The sequence below is a fragment of the Eublepharis macularius genome, chromosome 10 (assembly GCF_028583425.1).
Source record: "Eublepharis macularius isolate TG4126 chromosome 10, MPM_Emac_v1.0, whole genome shotgun sequence".
Taxonomy (NCBI): Eukaryota; Metazoa; Chordata; class Lepidosauria; order Squamata; family Eublepharidae; genus Eublepharis; species Eublepharis macularius.
The window spans coordinates 90,841,094-90,866,328 of NC_072799.1; the positions used below are offsets into that span (position 1 = coordinate 90,841,094).

The 25,235-nt window shown below is 46.9% G+C and overlaps 1 protein-coding gene across 1 annotated transcript in view; it reads left to right on the forward strand.

The window, feature by feature from the left end:
- Window positions 1-2,724: 2,724 nt before the first annotated feature.
- Window positions 2,725-25,235, forward strand: part of GABRA4 (gamma-aminobutyric acid type A receptor subunit alpha4) — an 84,630-nt gene continuing 62,119 nt past the window's right edge. The window contains exons 1-2 of the mRNA XM_054989867.1: window positions 2,725-2,807; window positions 2,997-3,115. Coding sequence (XP_054845842.1) covers window positions 2,725-2,807; window positions 2,997-3,115 — 202 coding nt within the window. The remainder of the gene's footprint in view (window positions 2,808-2,996; window positions 3,116-25,235) is intronic.

Sequence of the window (25,235 nt, forward strand, 5' to 3'; positions counted from 1 at the left end):
TGAAAACTACAGTTCCCAGATAAAATTGTGTCACTGGACACTGGAATGAGCACTTGCCTGGTGCACTGTTTAGCTTGACCCTAAGACATCTCTGTTTAGTGCCTAAGGGACATTCACTCAATGACATCAAAGGGCCAAGCTACACATGACGAATGACACTTGAACGGCAAGTGGATTGAGTGGAGGGCAAGTGAACAGGGAGAAATACACTTGCCGTTCAAGTGTCATTCGTCATGTGTAGCTTGGTCCAAAGTTTGGGGAAGATAATTCTCGCAAGGGCTTTTTTTCTGGGAAAAGAGGTGGTGGAACTCAGTGGGTTGCCCTCGGAGAAAATGGTCACATGGCTGGTGGCCCCGCCCCCTGATCTCCAGACAGAGGGGAGTTGAGATTGCCCTCTGCGCCGCACCATGGCGCGAAGGGCAATCTCAACTCCCCTCTGTCTGGAGATCAGGGGGCGGGGCCACCAGCCATGTGACCATTCTCAAGAGGTTCCGGAACTCCGTTCCACCGCATTCCAGCTGGAAAAAAGCCCTGATTTCCGCCCCTCCACACTGCAGTTCTGTTACAACCCCCCCCTCCAGCCCCCTCCTCCTCTTAAATTTTATCCTTGGAACTCTCTGGAAGACATTGCCTTGGAATCCAGCCTTCCATACTGAAGGAACGAACATGTGAAGCGCTGCTTTTTTACTTCCCCTCTCTTCTTGTTGTTGATCTCTCTTCCCCTTCCCCCTCCTCTTAACAAAAGACAATCAAGACAATCATTTGACTTCATCACCGTGATCACTGTCAGGACATCTGGGAGGAACGCAACGGAGAGAAGCACACACATGTACAGCAGCGTAACAAGACAGCCACTGTGACAGCAAGTCTGCGTCATTCGGAGAGGGAGGGTTTCGAAGAAGCAAAAAGTGGTTGTGTCGCCCGTAGGCAAGGAGACTGGATAACGACACGAAACAGGGTCCCTGTAGGGCTAGAGTGACGGAGATGGCAGTAGAGAAAAGAGGGGTATGGGCACAGGGAAAGGTTCAGGGGAAAAACCAATACTGGACTCTGCAAAGGTGACACCTCCCCACAATCCTCAGGTCTGTGTGCTCTCCTCTTCCCCCCAGTAGAGAATTGCGTGAGGATACTCCTTTCTAATACATTTTAAAGAAGAAATCATTGGAGAAGCAGGTGGATTTGCTTCTGGTGTACGAAGACAGGCACTGGCCTGAATGAGAAGGCCACTGGCCTGCTGTGGAAGTCCTTTCGGCTCACCCCAGGCACGTGCAGGCTGGTTTCGGTGCATCCAACAAGGAGAGGAAACCAGATTTTTGTGCCTGCCCCAAGCCAGATTGCCTTCTTGCCCATTTGTGTTTCAGGGTAGGAGTCTCGCACTCGCAGCGCAATCTGAAAGGGGCTTAAAGCAGAGCAATTACCTGGATGGAGAGATTTAATGAGGGCACTTCATCCGGGAACGGGAGCCTTCTTTAACTGTGTGAGAAGGGGTTGCACTAGGGAATGGAAGTGGCCATTACTAAGATAGGCGCTCTGCGTATGCTCAGAGGGGCGGGAATGGAAGTGGCCATTCCTCGGATAGGCACTCTGGGTATGCTCAGAGGAGTGGGAATGGAAGTGGTCATTACTGGGATAGGCGCTCTGCGTCTGCTCAGAGGAGCGGGAATGGAAGTGGTCATTACTGGGATAGGCGCTCTGCGTCTGCTCAGAAGAGCAGGAATGGACGTGGCTATTACTCGGATAGGCACTCTGGGTATGCTCAGAGGAGTGGGAATGGAAGTGGTCATTACTGGGATAGGCGCTCTGCGTCTGCTCAGAGGAGCGGGAATGGAAGTGGTCATTACTGGGATAGGCGCTCTGCGTCTGCTCAGAGGAGCAGGAATGGACGTGGCTATTACTCGGATAGGCACTCTAGGTATGCTCAGAGGAGCGGGAATGGAAGTGGTCATTACTCGGATAGGCACTCTGGGTATGCTCAGAGGAGCGGGAATGGAAGTGGCCATTACTCGGATAGGCACTCTGGGTATGCTCAGAGGAGCGGGAATGGAAGTGGTCATTACTCGGATAGGCACTCTGGGTATGCTCAGAGGAGCGGGAATGGAAGTGGTCATTACTCGGATAGGCGCTCTGCGTATGCTCAGAGTGCGTCTGCAACACGCTTTTCTGGCAGAGGGCCGGCCGGAAAGCTCCGGTACTGATCCTCGTGCCCCCCCCCCCCTTGCTAGAGGTAAATTCAGAGCCGAGGAGGCTCCCCCTCGCACGAACAAGCTGCCCCCCCCCCCGAGTGGCCAACCCGCCTTTGCAGCGGCGCGGCGGGGCGGAGACAGGCGAAGGGGCCGAAGGCGGAGGAAGAGGCGGGGTCTGCGCGCCTGTTGCCCCCGCCCCGGCCGGGAGAGGGAAGCGGCGAACTGGGTGCGCGGCCGGCCGCGCGGAGGATGTAGCGCCGCGCCGGGGAGGCTTTGGCGGAGGGGCTCGGGGCTCGGGGCCCGGCGCGGAGGCCCGCCCCTGCCTCGCCTCCTCCTCCTCCTCCTCCTCGCCGCCGCTCCCCCGCTCGGCGTGCGCCCGGCTCCCTGGGCGGCTTCGCAGGCGGGCGCGGCAGCGGGACGGAGCGCGTGTGCGGCGGCGGCGGAGGGCTCGGCGCCCCACTCGCCCTGCTTCCTCCGCGGGCGAGGCGTTCAGCGCCGGGGGACGGAGCGCGGCGCCAGGCTTGAAGTATGGCCAGCAAAGATGGTCTCTGCCAAGGAGCCAGCGAGCGCGATGGCCGCGGGGCTGCCCGCCACCCTCCTGCACTGCCTGTGCCTGGCGACCTGGTGAGTGGACGGCCGAGCCCCGACGGGGCGCCCCGCGCTGGGTGGCTGGGCGCGGGCGCCGCTGGGGCGAGACCGAAGCCGGCCGCTCTCTGCCCGCCCAGCGGCGCCGGTCTCGCCCCGGCCCTCCCCTGCCCTGCCCTCCCCTCCTCTAACGCTGCTTTTCTTGGCCGCGCGCGCCCCGCCTTGCAGCCTCGCGGTGCTCCCGGGACAGCTCAAAAAGGAGGAGAAATTGTGGCCGGAGAATTTCACGCGCATCTTGGACAGTCTGCTGGACGGCTATGACAACCGGCTGCGCCCGGGATTCGGGGGTAGGGACCCTGTGCGCGCGCCCCGCCGCCGCCGCTGCCGCTGCCTGTCGTCGCTCTGCCTGTGTGTCTTGTCTGTGGGCGAAACGCGCGCCTTCGCTGTGCTTTTGTGCCTTCGGAAAGAAACCCACCGACCAAAATCCCCAGCCCCAGTCAGGAGGGTTTCTTGTTGACAAATTGCAGCCTTGTTCTTTTCCTCCCCCTCTCCAAAATCTGATCACTTTGAGGGGGAGGAAGGGAGGGACTCAAGAGGAGACACACTTGGATCCTGCTGCCCCCCCCCCCGCCCCCAGTCCAAATTGTGGCCCCCAAATCTGCCCCTTCTGGGCCTGGAAATAGCCGGGGTCGTCCATTGGCTGGAGCTCACGTGCTGAGGCCCCTTTCCCTTGGCCCTTGCCCGCTTTTCAGCAGCTATCCGTCAAAATTCCACTGCATGTAACAATGAGTAGGAAGGAAGTTTTGTCACCTCCTCCTAGTCAAACTTACACAATCCTTGATGATCCCGACGGTAGTGAGAAGACAGCAGCTGCTGGACAGATTCTGTGCCAGTTATTTGGACCCTGCTGAGATTTGAGCACCTTAATGGAGAAAACAAAGAAATGTCCACCCCCCTTCCCACAACGTCCCCCATACCTCCAATCCGTGGATCATGTGCATCATGATAAGGGGGAACTTGGGAGTCGGTTGCCTGGATCCTGCCACGTTGGGGGCAGCAACCGCTTGGCATGCTGTCAAAGAAGAACAAGGGCAGCTGCTGCTTCTCTGTGGAAAACACACCCGCACACTTCAGCGCTCCAGTAGTGACAAGGGGGAGGGAGGGAGGGAGGGATGAATTCAGCCTCAGTTCTTGCACCTGCACCTGGCTTGATCTTGGCAACGCTGCTCAGTTTCCAAAGCTCGTCTTTTACAGATGATAGCAGCAGAAAGTCCAACTGCTCCTTCTTTCGTAACAGCGCTCATCCCACCAGCCCCAGCCAATTCGATCTGGAATATCTGTCCGTCTCTCTTGCTCCTCCTGATCGCCTAACATCAGTTCCCCCCCAGCCTCGAGATCAGCTGCCCTTGTTCATTCCTTAGATTTAGAAGGGGGCTGAAATTTGGGGGCTGGCGCCAAGTGTGTGAAACCAAGGCCAGGATCAGTGAAAAAAGATACGGGTAGGAGAGCTGTGATCCTGCCCTTTCAGGAGAGAGCTTAACATCTGTGATGATGCAACAGAGTTAATAAATCTCCCTCTCCCTCCCCTACTTCCGTAATAAAGTTTTCAGATTGGGTTTCAGCTCTTCCTTGTTGCTTTAGATGGACAGGCCCGTGTCAAAGTGCAGGATGAAGCAAGGGAGATGTTTCTGGGGCTACTATGCAACCAGGAGTGAGTGAAGACTCTAGGCTTGTTCTGTGAAAACATTGTGCTCCTTAAGTGCTTTCTCTAGACATGTGATACACCCACGCTGGCTTCTGTGCTGGTAATTTCCATGTATACTGGTACCCAGAACAGGTACAAACCTCCTGGAAAGCAGCTTGTCTTAGTTAGACCTCTTTTCAGTGGAATGGGGCTTTCTCTTAAGTCTATTAAAGAGCATGAAGTGTGGATGAAGCTACCTTTACCCAAGTTTCATAGAGGATCACTACCACTTTTTATTTTGCTGCTCACCTTTCCCAAACCTTTCCAAAAGTTTTTCTCCAAGGTATATAGAATCATAGAATCATAGAGTTGGAAGGGGCCATACAGACCATCTAGTCCAACCCCCTGCCCAGTGCATGTATTTCACACGTATTTGTGAAGACGTTGTTTTGTGACCAGAAACATGTTAGCTGGTCATAGGTGTTTGAGGATGCGTAACAAGATTCTGTTCATACAGGGGCATGAAAGCTTTTGCGTTTAACAGAGCTCTTGGCCGGGAAGAACAGAAAATAAGCTGATTTTCTGGGTCAGGATCTCCAGACTTTTGCCAATAGTTCCAAACATTCAAGGAATCTTTCGGCTTGTGGTTCTCAAAGTACAGTTCTCCTTATCCAGTAGCAAGCTATCATTGGAAATGAGGGATGTTTCTAAAGCAGTTTGTGACATGTTTTGTGGGGAAAAGTCAAAAATTCAACTGGGTATACTCAATTGCTTCAGCAGCTGTTTTGGGCTCTGTCCTATGACCTGGATAGCCTAGGTGAGCCTGATCTCGTCAGATCTCAGAAGCTAAGCAGGGTTGGCCTTGGTTAGTAATTGGACGGGAGACCTCCCAACAAAGACAGGCAGTGGCAAACTACCTCTGTTAGTCTCTTGCCAGGAAAACCCCTCCAGGGGTTGCCATAAGTCAGCTATGACTTGAGGGTACTCCCTGCCACCATGTGTAGGACAAAACTGATTTACCTCACAAAGTATTTTCATCACTTCAAACATGGAGTGGGGACATGGCTCAGTGGTAGAAGTTCCCAAGTTCAATCCCTGGCATATCCAGTTAAAAAGAATCTGGCAGTAACTGATGTGAAATTCCTCTACATGAGAATTTCTGCCAGTTAGAGCAGACAATACTACTCTTGATGGAATATGGGTTTGGCTCAGTTTGAGACTACTTCAGGTGTTCAACATGTACTTGCTCACTGACTAATAGGCGTTACAAATAGATTGTGGACCACAAGAACTTGACATCTTTCAGTAATAGACTAGTCAACTGACCTCATAACATGTCGTTTCTTGCTAATCTCTCCCCCCCCCCCACACACATATCTTCAACATAGAAAAGAGCGAGAGTCCAGTAGCACCTATAAGACTAACAAAAATTGTGGTAGGTTATGAGCTTTCATGAGTCTCAGCTCACATTTTCACATACCTGAAGAGTAGCTGAAGAAGTGAGCTGCGACTCACGAAAGCTCCTTCCCTACCACAATTTTTGTTGGTCTTATAGATGCTACTGGACTCTTGCTCTTTTCTACCGCTACTGCCAGACTAATATGGCTACCCATCTTGATTTTGATCTAATTCCATAGAAATGAAATGAGGGATGCAGAATGGGTACCAGCTTTAAATATAAATACGATGTTATTTATTTTAACAGGCTAGAAAATATTGATGTTCTTTAGCTTCATTAGCTACGTAACTGTGGTCTCCTAACAAGTAAGAATACGCTCTCCAGTGGATGAGTCTGAGGGCGCTTCTAAGTTTTGCCACTCCTCCATCGATGGGTGTGGTCCGGCTGATGGAAGTTGGCCTCTAAACGAGAGGAGCATAGCCATTTTTCAGCTTCCAGATTCCTCAGTCAAATGAAAACGAGACTTTAGAGTATGCAGAATGAATGACTTCGAATCCCTCACAGGATCTGTTATTTTTTGTTGTTGTTGTTCAGCGTTAGCCTTCTGGTTAAAAAAATTAAAACATATTTCTTAAACCCCCTGTTATCCAGATGTAAGCTTCCTTTCACAGGCATGCCCTGCAGTGTGAGAGCTAATGGCAGTTGTGCGATCCTGAGGGTACCACATGCTGGTCCAAATAGAAGGAGATGTTCACTGAATATTTCAGATTCTACTTGGTCCAACACTGGGTGTTGATTTGTTTATTTTGATATGACTTCAAGAATGGCCAGGATCAGGGCTTTTTTTCAGCTGGAACGCGGTGGAACGGAGTTCCGGAACCTCTTGAAAATGGTCACATGGCCGGTGGCCCCGCCCCCTGATCTCCAGACAGAGGGGAGTTTAGATTGCCCTCCGCACTGCTGAGTGGCGCGGAGGGCAATCTAAACTCCCCTCTGTCTGGAGATCAGGGGGCGGGGCCACCAGCCATGTGACCATTTTCTCCGAGGGCAACCCACTGAGTTCCACCACCTCTTTCCCCAGAAAAAAAGCCCTGGCCAGGATACATAAGATCGCAATGCGGAAAGATTTCTGCAGGGATCACCTGCTGGTTAGAGGCCTAGAGGAATATTATTGCACTGTAAATATTTGGGCATAAGTCTTGATGGAGCAGACAGGGAATTTGAGTTTGGACGTATTCACCAGTACCCTCACCAGGGTTAACTGCAGCTCCCCTTAGAGTGCTGAAACTGCTCCGCACATGTGGATCATCTTCTGAGACCTTCGTTTTGGCCCCCACCACTAAAAGAACAGTGGGTGGTGACACATGATAGGGCCTTCTCAGAGGTGGCACCAAGACTTAGAATGCCCTTTCAAGGGAGGTTTGCATGACTCTCCCCCCCCCCCACTGTTTTGGAGGCAGGTTAAGATCATCTTGTTTGGGAAAGCTTTGGAGCTTGTTTAAAAGCGTGCAGAATATGACATTGATCTATTGTGGCCTACCACAATTCTGTGAGATCAATTTTGCAACTTGCAATTTGGGAAGCTAATTTTATTGCATGTTTTATCCACTTGTATGGATCCTTAAGGAATAGATCAGTTGAAAGCTGGGTTATAAATGTTTTAATATAATGGCTAATGCAGGGTAGCTGTTGGGTAATGCCTGGTTGTTTCCTGTTGAGTATAGACTTAGCAGCAAACTTGGGTTTACTGCCACGTACTGTGTGAAGTGACCTCTACTAGGGCTGCTTTCACACGCACTGAATAATGTACTTTCAATCCACTTTAAATGTACTTTGTTCTACGCAGCTGGATTTTACTTTGTGAAATGAGAGAATCCCCTTGCAAATGGTGGCTACAGAACATTGAAAGTGGATTGAAAGTGCGTTATTCAGCGTGTGCGAAAGCAGACATAAATCAGGTGGCTTAGGAAATAGTGCATAAAATGGGATTTAATTTACTTTTCATGTGTGGAAGTAAAGAAAAGTTTAAAGAGAAAGCACAGGAAACAAAGCCTTTTTATGCAAATTGGATGTTAATGTATTTATAATCTTAACTTTTGAAAAGAAAGTTGCCCAGGATGGTTTCCAGTAAAACATAAGGTTGGATCTATGATCAGTTTTCCTTAGTGGAGAAGAGGGGGTTCCACCACTTTCACCCTCTCTTGTGGACTCCCAATTCACCCCCCCCACTGTTCTTGAGGGGCTGCAGGAGCAGTATTTCAGGAACCATAGAGCCAAGCTACAAGTGACGAATGACACTTGCCTGGCAAGTGAACACACTCACGTGTATTCCTCCCTGTTCACTTGCCATTCACTTGCTCTCCACTTGATCAAGGGGAGAGCAAGTGAACAGGGAGGAATACATGGGAGTCTGTTCACTTGCCAGGCAAGTGTAATTCATCACTTGTAGCTTGGCTCTCAGAGGGCTCATTGAGCTTTCTGGGATGGGGGAGGGGGCACGCAGGGAAGTTCTACTCTAATGACTGAAGTGCTTTCTTTCCATCAGTGAGAACTGAATTTTGGCTTCAACCCACTGAATGCAATAAACCCAGTAAAAATAATAAAAAAGCAATATGAAGAAAAGCAGAACATAGCAGATAAAACAAAAAAGTCACTGAGAAATTAAAGCGTATAAAAGCATAAATCATATAAAAGCAACCCATATAAAATGGCAGACAAACATGAAAACTGTGGTAAACCAGAGTTAAAATAAATTTAAAAGCCCAGATCAAAAAAATCAAAATTATCATCCACCCTGGACTATTTTCTTTTTGTTTCTTCCTGTAGCTCAAACTGAAAAGTGATTTGTTTTCAAGATTTAAAGCTTTTAAGAGAGAGATTTGAGTAATACATGCTGATTTTTGGAGACAGTAACTCGCTCTGTGCTGTCTTTTGTAGCAAAGATAGTTTTTCAGCTGAACTGGAAAAAATGCTTTTTACCGTATAATTGCACTGTCATGGATGGAAGTTTCTTTGACATACCTCTGAGTAATAGCACTTGATTAATCATTAAAATATTTACTATCCAGATCAAGTATTTTTTTCCTTCTAGCTTTGGGCTTGCTTGCTAATAAATATTTACGGTAAAAGTGAGTCACTTTTTAAGAAAGTGGGTCATTCACCGGCAGATACATAGTAAACAAGTGTCAGAAAGAGTGGTCAGATTCACCAAAAGAAGAAAAGTTATCATTACGGTTGTACTGCATGTTGACAAGCAAGAGAATATTTAATGTGGGAGCTGATGATTCACCACCTACAGTGAAACTTGCTCCAGAAAAGTTCTATACAAATTCCTAGATAAAGGCTGGTCTGATGTCTCTGGCTTTGGAGCAGTAACCTGTATCCTGTACAGATCTTGTTAAACGTGGAACTTGTTTTCCTATCGCCGTTTCCTTGACAATCACAGCTTTTATTTTAAAATAATTCATTTCTAAAATATACAAGTCCCGCATTCCACGCACACAGGGCTGTCAATTTTTTTTAAAAAATAGCAGTGCAGTAAATATAGAAATAAAAAGCAATATCATAAAGGAAGAATTAAAATGAGCATTGTATTCTTAAAAGCAGTAGAGCCCCAGAAGTTTCTTACTAATCCTTTAAAACACAACATTGAAATGCTCAAACAAACTTCCCTGGGCACAGTTCCAGAGGCAGAACGTCACAGTGGCTTTGTATTTTACAACCTCTGGCCAGGGTTTTTTTGCTACTGGAATGCTCCAGAACAGCATTCTGGCACCTCTTGTGTGTGGTTGCCCCGCCCCCTCATCTCCAGACAGAGATCGGTTCCCATGGAGCAAATGGCTTAAGGTAAGCCTGCTCCTGAAAGGGGGGGGGGAGCACACGTGGCGGGAGGATGGGGGAACGGCCTGAAATGCGCTGCTGCTGAGTGAGGGAGCACTCCCCTGCGTGGCAGTAGCCCGATCCAGGCCGAATTGGGACTGATCCTAGCCATTTTGGGTCTGTTTTGGCCCACTTTGGGCCTGAAGGCCACCATTGAGCCTGAAATGGCCAGGATCAGGCCTCTGTTGGGTGGTGGAGTGATCTCCTGTGTAGCAGCAGGCTGTTCTGGGCCGATTTGGGCCTAATCCTGGCCATTTTGACCCAATTTGGGCCCTAAATGGCCAGGATCGGGCCCGAAATGGCCAGGATTGGGCTGCTGCTGGGTGTAGGAGTGCTCTCCTGTGCAGAAGCAGCTCGTTCTAGGCTGATTTGGGCCCTATCCTGGCCGTTATGGGCCCGTTTGGGCCCAATTTTGGCCCTAAATGGCCAGGATTGGGCCCAAAACAGCTACGATCCAGCTGCTGCCAGGCTGGGCAGTGCTTTCTCTCTTGCAGCAGCCTGTTCCCAGCCAATTCGGGTCCGATCCTGGCTGTTTCAGGCCCATTTCAGCCCAATTTGGGCCCTAAACAGCCAGGATCAGGCCCAAAATGGCCAGGACCGGCTGCTCCCAGGCGGGGGAGTGCTCTCCTGTGTGGCAGCAGCCCGTTCCAGGCCGATTCAGGCCTGATCCTGGCCATTTCAGGCCCATTTTGCCCCAATTTGGGCCCTAAACAGCCAGGATTGGACCCAAAATGGCCAGGATCGGGCTGCTGCCAGGCGGGGGAGTGCTCTCCTGTGTGGCAGCAGCCCGTTCTGGGCTAATTCAGGCATGATCCAGGCCGAATTCAGCCTGATGTGGGCCAAATTGGGCCCCCCGTAGAGCACGGGAGCACTCCTGGGGCAGCCACGGCCTGCATGATGACATCACTTCCCGGAAGTGATGTCATCATACAGTCCTGGGAACATCCACACGCTGCGCGCATGTGCATGCAGTAACAGGTGCACCACCTCCTTCCAGGAGTTGCCCGGTGTGAGAGTTCCCCCCCTTTCCCCAGAAAAAAAACCCTGCTTCTGCCCAAACTTCTGATGATGTTTGAACGCACAAGCAGTGTGCCTACCTGCTGATCTTAAAATGCTTTAAGGGGAAACACTTAAGAGAAGAAGAGGAGCCCATGTACACGTTCCTTCTTAGATCTAATAATTCATAATAATACTTAACACAATAATATTCCATTATAATACCTAGCACAATAATACTCCAGAATAACAATACTAAGCATTTGTATCATGCTTTTAAGGGTTCAGAGAGCTTCACATACGTGATCTTGTTGTGATAGGGATGCCAACTCTGTCCTTGTAAATTCCTGGAGATTGAGGAGTAGCCTGAGGAGGGCAGAATTTAGGGGGAGGAGCCTGCCCTATAAAGCAGCCATTTCCTCCAGGGGAACTGATTTTTAGAATTGTGGAAGAACTCCATGCCCCAACAGGAGGATGGCAACCTTATGTTTGTCAGACTATGGCATTCCAGTTGGCTAGAGTCTGCCTTCCTCCCTTCTGCAAGAAGACAAGGTCTTTTGATTTCAAAAGGTTTTATTAGAAAGACGGCATTTAGGCCCCGGTGTCCACATTCCAGGACCAAGCAGATCCTGGCTGAGCAAAGCTTTGTTAGGAATGAGTTACAAAACAAAAGTTGCTACACTTCAAAGCCTCAGATCCCAGCCTCCCCCCAGAGTTTTCATAGCAGGCAGCTTCTCTGTGGGAACGCTGGTTCATCAAGGTCGACTCAGAAGAAAACAGATAAGACGCAGCATCCTCTCCCATGGAAATGTACTTGCAGGGGCCTAGAAGGGAGAGAGACTAAACAACTACAGAAATTAATATGGCGTTACACAGGCTACATTTCCCCAGCATGACAGATCCTGACAATGTTATGAACCCCACCACTATACTGCGTGCTTTATATTATTGCCAGTTTACGGGCGGTGTGTGTGCACATTGAGGGAGAGCAACTTAGAGTCTCTCTACACAAGACATCTTACATGGGGATGCTGAAGCGACTTACTTTCTGTGCGTTCTTATATCCAAGTCTCCCTAGCAGTGCACGTGCATCCACAATGGGAGAACGAGCACAAGATCTTTCATTTGATCCTACTCATAGAAGTTGTCTTGTGTAGAGAGACTCCGAGTTAAGATGGGTTTGTGGCAGATGCAAGATTTGCACGGGAGACTGCCAGAGTCATAGCTCAGCCTCTTTGCCACTTCTTTGCATCACCCTTCAGGTTTCTAGGTTTAAATGATAGCGTCTCAGTGGGGCTTTAATTGTGAGAAACTTTCCCTACTTTCTGTAGCTCTCTGAGCCACGGAGCTCTCAGTCCGAAAATTGTTTCTCGTAACTAGGACCTGCTAATTCTTACCCAGCACAGTCCAGCCAATCTTAAACCTGGTAACATTCTGTTGATTTCAGTGGGAGAGAATTAAGTGTGTACTTATATTTTCTTTTGAAACCAGCGGGACCTAAATCCTTGTCTTGGGAGATGGTAAACGTAAGGTAGGTAAAGGTGCAAGCACCGAGTCATTACTGACCCATGGGGGGACATCGCATCACAACGTTTTCTTGGCAGACTTTTTGTTATGGGGTGGTTTGCCATTGCCTTCCCCAGTCATCTACACTTTACCCCCAGGAAACTGGGTATTCATTTTACCGACCTCGGAAGGATGGAAGGCTGAGTCAACCTTGAGCTGGCTACCTGAACCCGTCTTCCGCCAGGATCGAACTCAGGTCCTGAGCAGAGCTTGGGCTGCAGTACTGCAGCTTACTGCGCCATGGGGCTCTTTGTCTTGGTAGATTGTGCCCTCTTCAAATGATGGATCCAATTAGCTTGGTTTATTACCACAGATAATTATGCAACCCTTTGCTTTCTGGCTTAAGATCATTTGGTTTTGAGAAACAATCATGGATATGAAGAATCTAAGCAAACTTGTAAATTCCTGCTGAAATTTTCATGCAATGCAATTTTTCCTTGACGATAATTAGCAATGAAGTTTTCCTGGAAAGGAAAAGCAGAAAATACTGTTGGCTTTCTGATGCTTTCCTAAAGATGAGCTCCATCCAGATACAAAGAAAGTGAATTCTCTTTGGCTTTAGTAGATCAGACATACTATAGAACCGAACTCTTTAAGCTTAGCTTTGATCAGCATTCTTCTTGATACTTAAAGTATCAAGTCTGGACAGCGAATGGGGCGTGTCATGAGTTGGCTGGCGTGTGCTATTTCGGAATAGAAATCACAGACCGGGATATGATGGAAGCAAGGAAGTGCTGCGGTAAATCCTAGAACTTTTATTTTATTGGTAGAGACAAATGCAGTCAATTTAGATAAGAAACCAAATGATGACAGTAATTCTATTTGCTCTATCCTGACCTTACATTTATAGCAGTTTGTGGACCCTCGGCCTTAAAATTAAACAGGCTGAGGATCAGTATCCATATACTCATGACTGGATTGGAATCTCTGCCTTTACCACAGATTGAGCTATTGTTGAAAACACGTCTGCCACGGGGAAATCCTCTCTGTTTATAAAAGGCTGTGTAATGATTTCAAGAAATGGGTGCCTGTGTCTTTAGATGTTTGGTGAGATCAGTGAAGAGTGGGGGTGAGAGAGAGAGAGATGAGTGAGTGATATGGTTGGTGGATGACAGAGAGTGGGCGGAGTGAAGGCAGTTTTCAGTTATTGAGGGAGAGAAAAAGGTTCAGTCAGGGCCAGAGAGGCCAGCTGTGTGCAGCCTGAGAGTGTTCATGTATTTGTGAGGGAAAGGCAACCTGAGTGGAAGCCTGAAATGAGTGTGTCTGTGAGACTATATATTCACTCTCTTTGAAGCAGGCAAACTGTGTGCGCGCCTGAGAGAGAAAGAATTGAGAGTGAAAAGAAAACAGGCTAGCTGTGTGCTGTCTGAGGAGTTCTCTGTGAGGGAAATAGAGAGCCTAGAGAAAGAGGCTAACTGTGTGTGAAGCCTTACAAGAGATCTGTGTGAATGAGTTTGGATGAAGCAGCTAGAAGAACTAAGAACGACTTTTATGTAACCAATACGCTTCTTAAAAAAATAAACTTTTGTTTTGTTTTGTTATATCCCAGAGTAGCAGTCATTGTTATCTCCCATTCCTATCCTCAGGGCCACATAGAACCACGAAGGAGCCTGACGCATAAACACGTTACCAAAGGGAAAACTTAAATAAAATATATTGGAATTTAATATTCCCGGTGGCAGCTAACCACCCAGAGGGTGTGAAGGGAAAGATTAAAGCCAAATCCACCCTAAAGAAAGTGAAGATCATAACAGGCTGCTTTTGAAGGTGGGATTTGGTCTTGAGCTTGGAAGTTGTAGGTTAGTGTGTCATCTGCAGATTTGGCTCGGCCAATAGAGAAAGTTTAACCTGACCCTTCCTGATTACTTTGGTTATTTACTGAAGGCAAGTCGGTCAGTAAAGGATTAACCACTGTCCTATATCTGGACATAAATGTTCCTTAAGACCACCAAGTGATTGGGCACATATTCTTCTGGCAGGAAGGGTATTTCCCATTGGACAGACAGACAGACAGTGGTCCCAGGCCGTCATTGCTCCCTGGAATGCAGTTTATGAGTCAGATTTATTATGAGTCAAGTTTAAGCATGACTGGTTTTGTAATTTTTCACCAACTACATCTGCAAAAGACAAAAAATTCTAAGGGGAAAAGATTACAGATTAAATAAATGTATCCCCCCCCCCTTGAGGCATCTTAAAATCTTCCTCTGAGGAAGTGGTAAATGCTCAGCATTTGATATTAGAGTTTGTCATCTGATATCCATTTGATATCTGATATTTGACAGTATTTGCGGTTTAGAAACCAGTGGTATTTGATATTTAAATTTTAATAATTGATAGCCTTATTTTATAATCTCAAACGTTTTGCATTCAGTATGCATCATATTATATATTATTTTAGTTGGCAATTATTCAATAACTTGTGTTGCTTGATACGAGTTTGTTGGCTACATGGGTGTTAATCTTTAAACTCTACATGGATTTGATGTAATATAAAGATTACCACTAATCCTTTGCAATATATAGAACAAACTTGCTTTTAGTAGTGCTTGACTGTAATTCTCCACCAAAAATCATAAATCTCATTTTTGCTTTAAGTGAACTATGAACCTTATGGTTCTTGGAATACAATTATTTTTATTTTATTTGACTCTGTTTTATGAAGTATGTTTGTAAGGGAAAAGATCACACTGAAAAAGGAAAGAAAACAAAAATACTGCTGTTACTGCCCTTGGCTTTCATCTGCCTCACATATATAATACAACAGGAAAAAATGCAGTGTGTTTGATTGACGCAGTAGAAAAGGAGTCCCTGACCTTTTTGAGCCTGTAGTTGTATCCTCTATTGTATAGGATCTTTGGGGCTAATTTAGGAAGGAAACTTTCATACAATTTTAAGTTAAGAAAAAAAATTTCCCCAAAAAACCTTTTAAAAATTAGAACAATACAACCTTACAGAAACTTTCAGCCAACAATATCTTTGAAAACCAGTCAAGGTAAACAGTTCAACTTGTCCCATCCCACCAAGCGATAGAGTCCTTTGCCTCAATCCTTCCAATTTGAAGCAAATGGAACCCAGGCTTCTTCTTAGGAAATTACTGCTGCGCAAGAACAATACAGTCCCGGTAATAACACCAACCAAACACAATACACATACACAACTTCTAGTCATATTGTTCACATACAACATTTCTGATTACCTTATTCATGGTGATAAGAGCACATTAATTATTATCAAGCTCCCCAGCAATCAGCTTCTTCCTCAGCTTCCTGGCTCTAGCTACTGACTATGCCCAACTGGGCTAATCCAGTTAGTTTATAGGGGTTACATAGGCACCTCTGGAATTCTGACAGGGTGATGGGTGCCTCCACAAAATGGCAGCTGTAGCTTACCTGCGGTCATGCAGTGCCGAACCTTGAGCGGTGGTGGCCTCTACTGGCCAAGCAACGTTTTTAAAAATCTGCACAGCCAATCAAATCTCCAGTAGCCAACCAGGAGCCCTGCTGGGAGAAAGTCCCACCCCACTAAAAACAGCAAGTGCCAGGAAAAGTGCCATCAGGCACCATGGCACACATGAGTACTACATTGGGGACCCATGCTGTAAAATGATGTACAGAATGAATTCATTAACAATAACAACAACAGCTGCACTTTTATACCACTCTTCTAGACAGATGAGTGCCCCATCCAGAGTGATGAACAAGTTAGTGTTATTATTATCCCCTCAATACAGCTGGGGAGCTGGGGCTGAGAGGAGGGGCTCACCGAAGGCCACCTACTGAGCTCATGGCTGTAGTGGGACTCGAACCAGTAGAGTGCTGATTCGCAGCCAAATCACTTAACCACTATGCAACAGCAGCTCTCTCATTAGTAGTCAAATGTGTAAAAGAAAGTCAGATCCTTATCAATTACAATATGTGAACATATGAAACTGACTGTACCAAGCCAGACCTTTGATCAATCTATCCCACTAATCAGCACTCTAGTTGTCTCTCTCCTAAGTCTCAGGCAGAAGGTCTTTCCCATCCCTGCCATGTCAGGTCCTTTAGTTGCAGAGTTGAACCAGGGTCCTTATAAATACAATGCATGTTCTCTCCTACTGTACTAATTACCACCTCTGCAATTACAAAGTCAAGGCTGAAATAAGTTGAAGGTGCAGATTTCACTCCCAAAATTAAAAGGAGCCGTCTGCTGAAAATAATACTAATACAGTCAAGGGAGATTTGTGATTGTGGATTGCCCTCCCCCGAATACAAGGAGCTTGTTCATAAATGCCCACATATTCAGCCTTGTGTTTGATCTCACACCTGATTATGTTGTATTTCTCATCTGCAGCTGCTAATTTTAGGCAGGCCATCTCCCCCATTTCCAACTAAATCGTTTCTGCAAAGTCTAATTAGAATATCAAATCATTACAAGAATCATGGAAGCCTTAACTTCATATTCTAGGTCTGCTCCACATCTCGAAAGCAACATGTCATTACTTTTATAGTCCTTAGTCCTGCATCTTACCCCCACCTCTATTGAAGTCAAGTGGGGATGCTTCTCTTGGAGAGTTATTTAGCCACGTCTGTTTACTCATCACAGAACTTCTGTTGAGCAGAGCGGTATCTGGGGTTTCCAGGTGCCTGCGGCTGGTGGGCAAACTCCTAGGCTGTGGCTGATGTTGTTCTTCAAAAAGAACTCTTGAATACAAAGGCATCTTAAGTGATGGTGCTGGATCTGAGAAGGGGCTGAGTGACAGTAACACCTTTAACAGCGTTCTCACTTTATAAGGACAATGTTATTATTTTGGGCCAAGTATGCAGGCATCCGTGCCCCCGTGGGTCCGCCACAGCTAGCGAAGGCCCAGATCTGCATTTTTAAAGCAGATTTGAGTCAGTCAACAACACGAGATGATACAGAGAAAAAAAAGAACAAAATATAATATAAAACAGTTGAGTGATATCAACAGTTATTTCTGAGACTTCTCCTGGCACAGCTTTATAGCAAGTTGTAAAAATTTTGCTACCTTCTCAGTTATATCAGAGGAGAAATCATTTAAAAGACAGTAAACCTTGTGGGAATCAGAAAAACCCATCATATTAGCCAGGGCTTTTTTCTGGGAAAAGTGGTGGTGGAACTCAGTGGGTTGCCCTCGGAGAAAATGGTCACATGGCTGGTGGCCCCGCCCCCTGATCTCCAGGCAGAGGGGAGTTGAGATTGCCGCGTGGAGGGCAATCTCAACTCCCCTCTGCCTGGAGATCAGGGGGCGGGGCCACCAGCCATGTGACCATTTTCAAGAGGTTCCGGAACTCCGTTCCCCCGCGTTCCCCCTGAAAAAACGCCCTGCTTTATTGCTCCTGGCCTAGCAGAGTGGATGCTGGTAGCCCCCTTCTCCCCGTCTAGGTTTTCCCCCTCCCCTGCCGTTACGCTTACTTGGGAGGGAGTTTTGTCAGCAGCAATAGCTTGGCCTAAGGACTTCAGGCAGCAGGGGCCATTTTGTGGGAGGGCTTGGTAGTTTATTCAGTTGGGTGCAGCCATTTTGAGAGTGGCACCCAGTGGCCTGCTTAGCCTCCTGGCAGTGGTGGCCATGTTGTGAAGGCATCTGCAATATGCAGAGCTCTGGGAGGTGGCCATTTTGAGTGTGGCATTTGTGTGGCCTGATTTATCTCCTGCTTACTGGCAGTAGCAGCCATTTTAATGAGGCTTTTGTAGCTTATCCTGTGTTAGGGTGGCCGTTTTGAGTGTGGCATTTGTGTGGTCTGATTTAACTCCTGCTTACTGGCAGTAGCAGCCATTTTAATGAGGCTTTTGTAGCTTATCCTGTGCTAGGGTGGCCATTTTGAGAGTGGCACCCAGCAGTCTGCTTAACTTCCTGGCAATGGCAGCCATGTTGTGAAGGCTTCTGTAATATGCACAGCACCAGGGGTGGCCATTTTGAGTGTGGGCTTTATGTGGCCTGATTTGCCTCCTGCTTACTGGCATAGTGGCCATGTTATGGGCTTTTTACATCTTATCCTGTGCTAGGAGTGACCATTTTGAGTGTGTCTCATGGTGGCCTGCTTAGCCTCTTTGCACTGGTGGCCATTTTAAGAGGCCTTTGCAGCCTAGGCAGTGTTTGGGCTGCCATTTTGGGGGTGCTGTGTTCCTTTTGGGCTTTGAAGCTCTAAAAACAGTTATTTTACATTACATTATTGTACATTTCCATCATGCCACCCAAAAAGAGTAGTAGCCCTGCTAAGGGCAAGCAGCCAGAAAATAGGCCTCCTGCAAAGCGGCCCTGCAGACTCTTCCTTTGAGGATGATGAAGTGGCCAAGGGGAGGAGGAAAATACTGCTATCAGTGTCTCTCAGTCAGGAGGACTGGAGCAGGGTTAGGCCCAGCCCCTGCAGGCCTCCAGTCTATCTAGGCCTCGCTCACTGTTTACACTTTATTTGGAGAGAGTACTTACAACAGCAGTAGCAGCAGTGAAGGCCTGGCTGAAGCTCGGGTGGGGGGGCTTGCAGTCATCTGAAGGGTGGCTTGCTGCACACATTATTTCTACTGGATTAGCAAGGATGTACGGTCCCAGGGTGGTGGCTGGTTAATCCTCCCCCCCCTCCTTTTCCTTGCTCAATTTGTAGCCTCTGTGGGCCTAGAGAGCTGTTTTTTAGTTTTTGTCGCTCAGGCTACCTAATGACATGCTGTGTTATTGCATCTGCTGAAATTGGCAAAGCTGTCACACAGGGCACCAAAGTCTAAGATGTGATCTGCTCTTTCTACCAGATTAGCACAATTGATGGCTGGTAGTGGATCTGGCCTCGGCTGCTGTAATCCAGTTATGTTGAGGTGATAGTGGCACCTGATTGACAAGGTAGGTAAGTCCACTGGCCTCTAGTGCCTCGCTGTCGGGGCTCCAAGGGAGGTCAGGCAACAGTCTCTCGACTCCCATGTTTAGGCTCTTGGGTTGTATCGTTTAGGGTCTTGCCTTTGGGTTTCGCAGTTTGGCCACTGGGTTGTTACTTGACGTAGTCCTAAAGGGAGCAGCATGTTGGGGGTTAACTTTCCTCTTCAGAGAGTGGAGGAGTAGGATGAGGTGGACCTGAGGAGGGAGACAAGTAAATGAAACTTAAGAAGGTTTACTGCGCCAGGGCCAGTTGGCTGCTGGCCAGCCTTTACAGGAGCTCCAGCAGCTGGCGGGGCACCGAGCCATGTCTCCAAGGTGTTGGCACCTAGAAGAGGAGTTTCCTTGTAGTTTCTGCTGCTTTGGGGTCCAGTGGTTTCTGGGTTTAGTTCAGGGGCACTGGTGGGCTGAGCAGTGGAGTTTCCTTGGGGTTTCCACTGCCTTGGGGCCCAGTGGCTTCTGGGTTTAGTGCATGGGTAGTGGTGGGCTGAGCAGTGGCCCATTGACCAGTCTGCACTGGCTTGGGATCTCTGATTGAAATAAACACTCAGCCAGGGCAACCCCTTCTAAGTCCATTTAATTCAGTGGGCATAGACGAGTGTAGCTCTGTTAGGATCGCTCAGTTAGCCACAGCCCTCCTCCTTCACTGAGGGGATAATAATACTGGGCTAGGCTTTCAGAGTTGTTGTAAAGATCATTGAGATTGTGTATGAAGCACTTTCAGCAGTTGAAATAGGATATGTAAGCAATAATTATTTGACTTATGACTGTTATTAAATGTGGGTAAATGTTCAGTGGCTGTTATTTGTAAGATGTTTGCATACGCTGCAGGATAATTGCAGGTGTTAGGTTATAAAAACTACAGGTATAATCTCTTTCCTGTACCCTTTATTTCTTTGGATGGCAAGATATTATAAAAGGTAACGTATGGCTTATTTAATTTACATTAATAAGTTCTGTCAGTTTAGATTTGTAGCTACTCTATCCTCATACATCTATAGTCCTGATGTCGTGTCTGAGCCCCATCCATGACAATTTTGATTCTGTTGTGCTGAACAAAATGTATCCTGCTGTAACTCAATATCACTTTGCCAGTGTCATAACTATTTCTCATGCTTTCATAGGTGTTTATCTGTTGGACTGTAACAGCTTCCAGTGTTTATGACCTTGTGCTCATTCCCAGATGGTGCTATGTCTTGCTTCCTAGTAACTCAACTTGATATCACAAATATAACAAATATGCGGAATGTTCTCACACCAGGAGAGCGCCAAAGCCTTGTTTATGGTTGGGAGGGGGGGGAAAGGAGTAAACCCAAATGTTAAAAGAGAAGTTTCTCTCTCATGATGTCACTCCTATCAACTTCTACTTTTGCTGCTTAGATGTCTACCGTGCTTCTAAGTAGTTCTATGGACCTATATATGGAAAAAGGTCTGATTTCTGAATAAAAGCCATTTGACCAAGAACCTGTGTCTTGCTGCAGTGATCCAGGGATCTGTCTGCTGTATCCTGTCATCCATAGCCTGACACTTGACAAGAAGTTTGCTTTTTCTTTAGTGAGATTTGCAAGCTTAAGTGTTACTCAGGTGCTTGTCTTAAAACTTTTACATACCATTTTAGTTGTAACTAGCGTAATACAGCAGCATAGTTTAACTACCACATTGATCACTGGAGTTCTTTTAGTTTATGGACAACACGGTAAGAGGGATTGCAATGATGCTTATGTCTATATGCACAGAGAGACCTATAATTTCTAATTCCAGTGAGAAGCCATGATCGTTTGTTTTAGGAAAGACCGCAACAAAAAAGTCTTACGGCTCTTTAATAGCTAACAGAATTATTGTAGCACAAGCCTTCAGGAACTACAGCCTATGAAGTGAGCTTTCACTCATTTCCAACTGAAAGATTTGATAATTGCCTTATTAAAAACTGCCTTAATACTTACAGGCAGGGCTTTTTTTCTGGGAAAAGGGGTGGTGGAACTCAGTGGGTTGCCCTTAGAGAAAATGGTCACATGGTTGGTGGCCCCGCCCCCTGATCTCCAGACAGAGGGGAGTTGAGATTGCCCGTGATCGAAACTCCCCTCTGCCTGGAGATCCGGGGGCGGGGCCACCAACCATGTGACCATTTTCAAGAGGTTCCGGAACTCCGTTCCCCCGCGTTCCCGCTGAAAAAAAGCCCTGCTTACAGGTGAATTTGTGTTCTTAGCAACTAGGCTATATTTGCCAGCCAGTACAATCTGATGGCTGTGGGGCTGAAAAGAAGACAGGAAAGATATAAGGATTCAAACTCCTCTGAGCCAGCAGTCCCTATGTAGGCTTCGTGACGGCCGAATTTAAACCTGATTATTGTGAGGCAAAAGAAATTGCTTGTGCGACTTTGTATGTGCTTAGAGTCTCCTTTAAACTAGGCTGCAAAGAACTGCAAGTGTTTAGTTTCCCTGCCAAGGCAGCCATCCGCCTTGTCTGAGGATCTTTGGCTTGCTACTTTGTTAGGGTTGCAATGCATTTCCCACAAGGCAAATTAAACAGGTAGATTAAAGGAGAAGGGCCGCACCAGTGTCACATCAGGCCTCAGTCAATGGAGAACATGTCACAGTTGCTATGGAGACAAGTTCAAGAACGATCCTTTGCCTGGCTCTGTTTTACCACCCTGCCCTGGCACTGAGATGGGGCGGGGAGAATCTAGATAAGTCAGCCTGGTCGCTTTGAAAATTCGCTTTTACTGTTTTGAGCAGAAGGAAGCCCTGTGCCACGAATTTGGTAGTGGTAGAGAGAGGGAAGGGTCGGAGCAAGGCTTATGGAGGAAGGCCTGCACCATGCCAGCATCGTGAGGGCAAAGCATCGCTTTCCGTAATGGCTCATAATGAAGTGCTGCTGATGCGTAGACGTCAGGCCCTGGGGTCCCCCTGAAGGTCAACATTTTTGCTGCAGGTTAAGGATAGGGTTTGTTTGAACTTAACAGCCGTCTGCCCGGGCCTGTGGTTCGGGAGAACTTTGTTTCAAGCTGGGCCAAAAGGGGAGTTCTGGGTAAGAGCATTTATTATGATCGTCCAAGAGCACAACTCTCCATGAAACAGACTTTAGGGACAATAACAGGTGTCCCAGAGCCTTTTCAAGATGAGGAGGTTCAAGATGTGCTGGAGGCTGTGCAGGAGGCCGCTTGAAAACCTTTGTTAAAGTTGGTTTCCTTGAACAAGTATCTTACAGATATATGGTGGCCAGGCAACTTCCCATCCTTGATCTTTACCGCTCCCCCGCCCCCCCCCCCCCGCCATCACTGCTCAATGGGGCAGCAGAGGGAGGAGGAATGGGGGCATGGGAAATGGCATCCCACAAGAGCGTGATGTCACTTCCGACTGCATAACTGGACGTGACACCACTATGTAACAGGAAGCTCTAGGAGTCAGCTGAAACTCAGTTGCACAGTTGGAAGCGATGTTGTGGCATTGTCGGGTATGTCTCCGCCAGACTATACAGACACGTGGCGGGGGTGTCATGAATGTGTTAAAAACACTCTACTAAGAAGTTGATTCCAAGCAGGTCTATTCAGAATCCTACTTGAATCTGTTCATTGGGGCTTATTCCCAGGAAAGTGTTTGTAGGATTCCAGTGTAAATCCCGCCCCCCCACCCCCCCTCCACAACTGAAGTTTGGAGATTCTCCTCAGGTTGGCCTTTTTTGTTTATGCTGCTCTGTATGAAGCAGTGTATAAGGATGGCAATACAGCAATTGGTGAATTGTAGTCTAGCATGTTTAAAGTAAGGTTATCTAATTTATTAAGCACGGAAAAAATGTAATTTTTAAAATTCCAGGTTCTTGCTATGTTTTGGTAGTACTCAGTCAGAATGTGAAAACTGGGAACCTGTTCATTCTGACTGAATAACTGAGCAAAATACATCTTGCATGTTTTCCACTGCAAAGACACTTTCTTAAAAATGTAGTGTCAAGAAAGGGGCCTAAAATATCTAAAAAGAGGCAGAAGTTTCAAATGTAAGAAAGGTTTTGTTAACTAGACCAAGAATATGCTGACTTTCCAATACACATAAGCTGAAAATAGCCCTTAACATTGCCAAGCTAGAAGAGTTTGGGAGTGAAGCAAAACTGTATCCCATGGTAGCCAAGACCATGAGCTGTGAGCCGGAAAGTCTCTGATTCATATTGCAGCGCGCTCATAAACTCAACCAATGGCCCTCAGGACAAACTGTTATAGGAAGAATTTAAAGAACTTACAGTAAGTTTGGGAGAGGCAGTTTTGATTGGTGGGGTTGGGGTGGTGCAGGAATGGTTTCTCCTTTCAGTTTGTTCATCCCCTCCTCCCCAAGATCCCCTCTGTCTGGAGACCGGCCATGTGACCACCGGCCATGTGACCATTTTTGCCGAGGGCAATTTAAACTTTAAAAAACTCCCCCCTTGTTCCAGCTGACCCGAAGTGACATCATTGTCCAGTCCTGAGTCGCACCATTGAGTTCCACCACCTCTTTTCCCAGAAAAAAAGCCCTGGATGTAAGAATCTGAACCCAGAACTTTGGAGGATTGTTCTAAGGATAAAATTGGAGAACCAAGTGTGCAACTTTGAATGCACTGAGCAGCAGAAGATCAGAAGCTATTGCTGCTACTCCCCTCCCCAAGGCGAAGCTGCCTTTGTGGCCAGAAGAACTGTACTTTCTTCCTCCCCCATTATTTGATGGCCAACCAGCATCTTTATCTGTAGTCGGTGCATTTCCTTTTGCAGTTGGTCCAGAAAGGTTGTCTGCCCTTGATACAGCAGGTAGATAATAATGCTGACTAACTCACAGGGGTGTTGTATGGGTTGATGTACAATATGGGTGAAGTTATTTGAACACTCAAGCGCTCTTGAAATGTAAATGATTTGATTCATAGTAGATCCAACCGGATCCTCTAAACGGAACGCTCTCCTTGCCTCATTTTCCTGGAACACCCACTTAGTGCTCCTTTTCTGTGTTACGTCTGCGGATCTTGCAGTCTGTCAAATAATGGTGCAGGGTCTGTTTCTGAGATCACTTTTGTGGGTAACTTTGTGTTCTTTTAGCACCAGTAAACAAAGATTTTATTGTAAGCCTGGATTTCAGTGTATCAGGAAACCAGTGAGAAAAAAAACCCCAGGAACTGATAAGATTTTTTGTGGTTCTAGGGATCAGCAAGCATATCCATGTAATGACCAATTGTAATTAAAATCATACGGATCGTTATAGTTTTACCCTTTTAAAAAGAAAAAAAAATGTGAGCAGGCTTGGATGAGCCCTGAAGGGAGGGGCATCATTCTTCAAGGATGTCACCCAGTCCTCTTCAGCTGGCAAAACTAAATGACTCGGTGGACTGCAGATGGGATAGGGAACTACTTACCTGCATGTTGTCTTTCTTGATTCCATTCCCAGGTTAAGCGGTGACTGAAGTTACTACCATCTGTTACTACCAGCTTAGTGATCTTGGTAAAATTAGATGGCATTTTTAGCACTGTCCCCAACAGACAGGTGTTCTGATCACGAAATTGGCCCCCGTGATCAACCTTGTTGGCTTCCTTAGTTGATAGCCGAGTAGGAACGAAGCAACTTACTTCATTGTTTCTGGAAATGACCCATTTGGATCAGGAATAAAGAAAATGTCAATGATGTGGTATTTTATATATTTGCTAGAACATTGGATTTGAAATGTTTTGCAAAGGATTCTCTTTGTGCTATGATTTTGTGTGCCCCTGTAACAACAATAATATTGCTAAATAATTATTTCAAAAGAAATGTGCATTGTGTCATTCAAGAAACGGGCCCATTCCATTACCAGAATGTTTACATGTAAGCTTCCCCACTGCTGCAAATAGCAGCTCCATTGAGCAGCTTCAGATTGGGAAAATGACATGGGCAGAGAAAGCATGTGGCATTCCCAGTCTGAACTGGGCCTTGTGCATGCTCGGGAATCAAGTTACATCCAGGAATTCCCAGCATGGACCTAGGGGCAGTCCCAGTCCCATTGTGTATTAGGCCTTTCGTTACTACACTGCACTACCTTTGCTCTGTACTGTGTCTTAGTTAACAGGTAGACACCTTTGGCTTACTGAAGTACAAG